Raw genomic sequence first — 6,000 nt, forward strand, 5'->3', positions numbered from 1 at the left:
TGTCAGAAGACTGCATACTGGGCTAGAGGGACAATTGTCCTGGCCCTCTATGGCCATCCTTGTATTAGTCCTGAGAAGCTATCTAAAGTAAGGACCTGATCCTGCTTGCTCCTGAGGACCACAAGCTCTCATTAAACTGTGACCTCTTAGGAGAAGAGTAAGTGTGTGTGTGATTTCTACATAATGTTAAAATCACCCTTCTGAAAGAAGATGTTCTGTTACAGGTAGACAGCAGACCAACAAGAACAGAAAAGGGTCTTTCCCCCTTTATACCCAGATACCTCATTGTTACCCATTCAAGTGGCATCTTTTGCCTCTACTTAAAAGACCAAGTTTTTTTCCAGGCAACTTCTGATTGGGTTTGAGCTGAGTAGGGAAGCCATGCAGAAAAGCCCTTTGTCACTTGGAGATAGGTCCTGAAGCTGCCTCAAAGACTTACCATCATCATTAGGGATTTGTTACAGACATCTCCACCTAAAGGGCTGCTACTGCCACTGGGATTTGGGCAATACTAATGCTGCTTGGAGCCAAAGATGGGGGAAAAATACATCCATGTGGAGAGGACCTGAAAGAGGCCACCCTGAACAACTGCTATGGTCGAGATGAAGGGAAACTACTGTGAAGAATCACCACAGCTGGTGAGAGTGGAACAAAGAGAAACTACTCCAAGCACTTCAGTTTTTCCTGGAGGAGGATGGGGTTCCCCATTTTCTCCTCAGGAGAGAGTTCTGCTACTGGAAAGGGAAACAAGAACTGCCTGCCCAAGTTACCACTTCTGTGGGAATGAATTGCTGCTTCAGCAGCAGAGTGTAGTAATTAGGGCTTCCTTTTGTTTTAATGTTCAGAGCTATTATAAAGTTTCCATAACAAACAGGGCTGCATTATGTAAAAATTAGAGCATCTAAAAGGGGCTGTTGCCTATAAATGCTATAGATAAACGTTGCAGAAAATGCCAGGTATCAGAGGGTAGCTGTGTTAGTCACATGAAGAATGTATATGTGCCAGTGTGTATATTTATATGTCTGTATCTGAAATTTTCACTCCATGCATCTGAAGAAGTGGGTTTTTTACCCCCAAAAGCTTATGCCCAAATAAATGTTAGTCTTTAAGGTGCCACCGGACTCCTCGTACTTACAGCAAATGGAGATATCTTTGAACAGCATGAGATTTTGAAGTGAAGCAGATGGAAGGATCTTGCAATGATTTCAACATCTATGTCACCTATTTTGTACTGGTATTGAGTTTTTACACATGCCAATCTCTTAAAACAATAAGAGAAAAGCATCAGATATTACCTTAGACTAAAATATTAAGTGTGAGTGTCAAGCCAGCTCTGAGCTCCTTAAATGCAAGGAGGTTGTTGATGTAGGTTGTAAATTTTCAAACGCACTGGCAGGAAAACAAATTGATGCTGCTATTTAGAAGTGTATACTGCTGCTAGTTGCCAAGCATCTGAACTCCATAAAGCACTGGGATTTTAATTAAAAAATTAATCAGTAACAACCTCCCCTCCCACACATATCTGAACCCTTAATTCCACAGCATCTTTCTACATCTGGTCAGGTTGACCCAGATGCTGGTGAGAACTGTGCTTAATAGGCACCTTACTGTAGCATTCACCACTCTCTAATGTGCTGCTGTCCAAAGCATAACAGGCAGGGCAGTCATGGGTCTGAGCCATCTTTGTGGCTATGGAACACATCAAGCAAATTAGAAGGGCACAGCCTAGTGCTCGAGAGAACAAGTAGTAAATCCTGTCCCACTGCTGTGAGGCTACAGGGGAAGAGGGGAAAGGTGCTACCTACACTCCCTCCACTGGCACCCATTGGTAGTTCCAGTGTTTGCACTGGAGTATGTACAAGGGGAAGGTTAATACCATGGTCGCCATTAAAGTGAATTTCTGGGGTAGTGTTGTTTGTATGTACTTGTATCTCAGTTAGGCTGCCGCAGTTTCCAAAGAGCTGGATTCAGCTGTTTACCAAAGTTCATCTTTTTAATTAAAATGTTTTGGCTGTACTTCAGGCTGTAATCTCATTAGTGAGCACTCCCTGGGGGCATGAACATAAAACCATGGCCACAGAGTCAATTTTCAAAGCAACTCACTCACAGCCAGGATATTTTTGTCAGTAGCTGTCCTAACCTGGCTGTATTGTACATAGATATCAGTTAAGTATGGCTGGTATTCCTCTGTGTTCTAGAATATTGGTAATTCTGCAAATATTAATCTCAGGAAAACTATTATTCCCCTTCCTGGGGATAAAAATAAATATTCTGGCACTCCTCTTTCTCAGCTCTGGGGCTCCTCTGTATTTGTGTAAGGGATTAAACTCCCCCCTCATGCATATACATAATGTAAATCCCTGGGCATCTTGTTTTAGCCCCCATCATGGAGTTGTGTACTGGTATGTAGTATAAATAACTGTCTTTAAGGAAGGTTCTCCAGTGATCATTGCAAAGTGCAGTTGTCTGAAGAAAAGTTAATCACTTTTGTTAAAAGTAGTTTTAAAGCAGGTAGCTAAATTTTAAGTATAAAACTGAAAGTTTAGAAGCTGGTCAAATAATTTGAGCACTCTAGAGTATTTCAGTCATTCCTGGCTGTCTCACTTCATCTCCATACAAGATGCTTTTCCAGCTAGCTCAGTTGGTTTGTTAGATTTTTATGGAATAAGCATGAAGCTCCAAGATCATCCGGCAGACCCTGGATAATTTCTGAATATCATATCTTCAAATTATGTATTTTGGACTAGATATTGATCTCACACCTTTGACTACCCATTGAATTCAGTAAGTGGAAGAATCTGATGGTAGAATTTGGCTCATCTTTCATAGGTGAGAATGAAATTAGGACTTAGTTTTTTGTTTTACCTTTGGTAAAGAGATTGGAAAAAAACAGTGGGAATAGAAACAAATGTACTTTGGAAACAACCACACTTTCATACTTGCATCTGTATTTCTGTGATAGTCTTTCCCTGGCATATTAATCTTTTGGCATCTTTTTTTCCACCTGTTACCCAGCAATGACAATTTGAAGTCATTAAATTTAATATTTAAAACATGCATCTAAGCCAGAATCAGATACATTTGCCTTTTGCAACGTGTTGCAAGAAAAAGCTTTAATTCTTCACCCACCATACCATCATATGTATAAACTGTCTATATTAAATTTCTCTTTATAAGTCACTCATGTATAACTATTTAATATTTAGGCGTTTGAATTATAGAAGAACTATAGGCACTCTGCAAAACTCCAAAACTGTAAAGAAGCCATTATGTAAGTTTCAACAGATCTTTATTTCTTCAATGAATTCACTGTTGATATATCAGCTTTCCAGTAGGTTGACATGATTAAAATCATGTGCTTAAATATTTGTTACTCTGATGTCATAAATGTTAATGATTATTAGCTGTCACATGGAAGGATTTGGGTTTAAGTTTTGCCCAGTATTGCCAGTCCCAGGCATTCAAAAACAAAAAAAGAAAACCAATGAATGAGCCCCCAAAGTCATAAGATTCATTTAAAAATAATGACATTTTAAAATCATGAGATGTTAAACATAATAAAGTTTAGACTTGCTATTTACCAGCTAGCCTTTGAGCTTTTCTGGGGTCTGTGGGTAGGGGCGGGGGGGCCACATTTTCAAGCTTTTTTTTTGCAAGCTTAAGGGCTGGAAGTGTACTTAAAATTAAGCAAAGAGGAAGTGAGGGAGAAACTGAGATTATCACATAATCTTATGCTTTCAAAAACTGGGGCTTTAAAGGCCCTCACAAAATAATCCAAGATTCATGATAAAAAGCAAAAACAAAACAAACAAGAGTTGGGAACACTTCCCACCTCTGGACTTCTGTGCCTCAGGATGAAAGGAGAATTCACTATTCCCATTCCTTAGAGTCTATGCCATAAGAAAGCTTTAGCATGTGAAAGGAAACAGCTATTGGATGGTGTCAAGTATCAAAGGGGTAGCCATGTTAGTCTGGATCTGTAAAAGCAGCAAAGAATCCTGTGGCACCTTATAGACTAACAGACGTTTTGGAGATGCATATCATCTGACGAAGTGGGTATTCACCCACGAAAGCTCATGCTCCAAAACGTCTGTTAGTCTATAAGGTGCCACAGGATTCTTTGCAGCTAATGGATGTTTATTAGCAACAGCTGCTGCTACTAATGATGGAGGGGAGTGGTAAACGGGTCTCAAAGAAGAAGAAAATGATACTCTTCCTGGGGTCATAGAATGTAGGATGGAAGTCTGGGTAGCAGTTCTGTGATACCACTAAGTGTAACTGGTTAAATGCTGCCCATGAATGCTTACTTCAGCTCTTATTGGAGTAAGAATGCCATGTGGATGGGTGAGGCTAGAATTTGCCCAAGTATTGCCACCTTGATGTAGAAAATAAAGATGCTGCTGTGCACTAACCAAGCGAGCTAGAAACCAAAGTTTTCAGAAATCAAGCAAATAAAGCTAGGTATCAAATGGCTCCGTTTTTAGAAACGAATGTGCTTTCCCCTGTGCAACAAGTGAGCTTCTAGTCTCTCACACCCACCGTCTGCTTTCCATTCAGTACCACACACACACACACACACACACACACACTAGCTACAGGGAGGGAAGAGTGTACACACAAGACAGCTGTCAGATAAGTTTATAAATCAAAGTGTTTCCAAATAAAATGGTTTCAATTAGCCTTTGTTAGGCTGCATGTAATGCAGATTGCCTCCTACTGCTTTTAATAAGACACTCTCAAGGAAGCCAATTAACCAGAGCTGCTGGATTTAATGCTACACTTTTGCAAAGGTTCCCGAGCTGGTGTGGAGATATTAAGGGGAGATATCACTTCATAGGTTCTTTTAGTATAATTTACTGAGTAGCCTCACAGCCAAAATTCTTCCCTTCATTCCATTGTGATTATCACTCATTTGTCTGCCCATCTTTTAACTGTCTCACTTCTATCTTTTACGCTAACTGCAGATGATCAGTCTTCTGAGAAAGGTAGGTACTCTGGCTATCCTGGTATGAACAAGCAATGCCTTTTCCTAAACAGACAGGAACTCCCAAAGCAAAGGAAAATGCTAAAGACAATTTGCTCCAACAGCCGTTTTTCTGAATTAGAATTAATCTGGAGGTATCTACAAAAATACTCAGTTTCCAGTTTACTCCAAATCTAGGACAAGTGCTTCTTGTTAGCTGCTGTGGGCCAAATTCTGTGTTAATTTACACCCTCTGCAGCGTGCTCAGGGCCATATGGTGAACAGGAATTATAAATTGATGCAGAACTTGCTATGTTTGGAGTCATACAAAAGGAAAAAAAAAGTGGCCTTGGCACCTTCTGGGACGCCAGTATCAATCTTGTTTAATTTTCTTGGCTATTAATTTGCACTGCATTTTACTATGTTACTTTCATTCTAGTCAACTAGATTAAGTTCATGTTGTTTATAAGAGCTATTGTATTACTTCCTTGTGTCTTTTTAACAGCAGGTGTTTTCTTAATTAACTGCTGTTCCTGCTGATATTCTCTCACGCTCAATGTGCTCCTTTAGAAAAGGCTATCTCAGGTGTTGAAATTTAATTCCACTGATTTTGTTCATGGTACAAATTGCCTTCTGTCATCAGGTGGCCAGTGACTTAGCTTTTGGGGGAGAGGGTCTAGGAGGGAGGAAGAGAAGGAAACAGCTAGTTACAGCGATGCGAGGGGAAAAGGTCCTTTAACAGTGAATCTTACACTTAAAGTTACTACAAATATTTTCTGTTTCAGTAGACATACAATTCACTGTTACGCATCTGCATTGAAAGAAAAGACCCCATTAATGTTACTGGACTGACATGCAAATATCAGCGACAGAAAAAAAAAAAGAGCCCTTACTTTGGACTGGGATCTGCTATTCATAGACTCTAGGACTGGAAGGGACCTCGAGAGGTCATCGAGTCCAGTCCCCTGCCCTCATGGCAGGACCAAATACTGTCTAGACCATCCCTGATAGACATTTATCTAACCTACTCTTAAATA

The 6,000-nt window shown here is 40.0% G+C and overlaps 1 protein-coding gene across 1 annotated transcript in view; it reads left to right on the top strand.

Moving 5' to 3' along the window:
* MPP3 (MAGUK p55 scaffold protein 3) overlaps positions 1-6,000 on the top strand; it is a 56,497-nt gene that overhangs the window by 30,441 nt on the left and 20,056 nt on the right. The window contains exons 11-12 of the mRNA XM_032772687.2: positions 3,207-3,271; positions 4,965-4,985. Of these exons, the coding sequence (XP_032628578.1) occupies positions 3,207-3,271; positions 4,965-4,985 (86 nt within the window). The remainder of the gene's footprint in view (positions 1-3,206; positions 3,272-4,964; positions 4,986-6,000) is intronic.

The sequence above is a fragment of the Chelonoidis abingdonii genome, chromosome 21 (assembly GCF_003597395.2).
Source record: "Chelonoidis abingdonii isolate Lonesome George chromosome 21, CheloAbing_2.0, whole genome shotgun sequence".
Taxonomy (NCBI): Eukaryota; Metazoa; Chordata; order Testudines; family Testudinidae; genus Chelonoidis; species Chelonoidis abingdonii.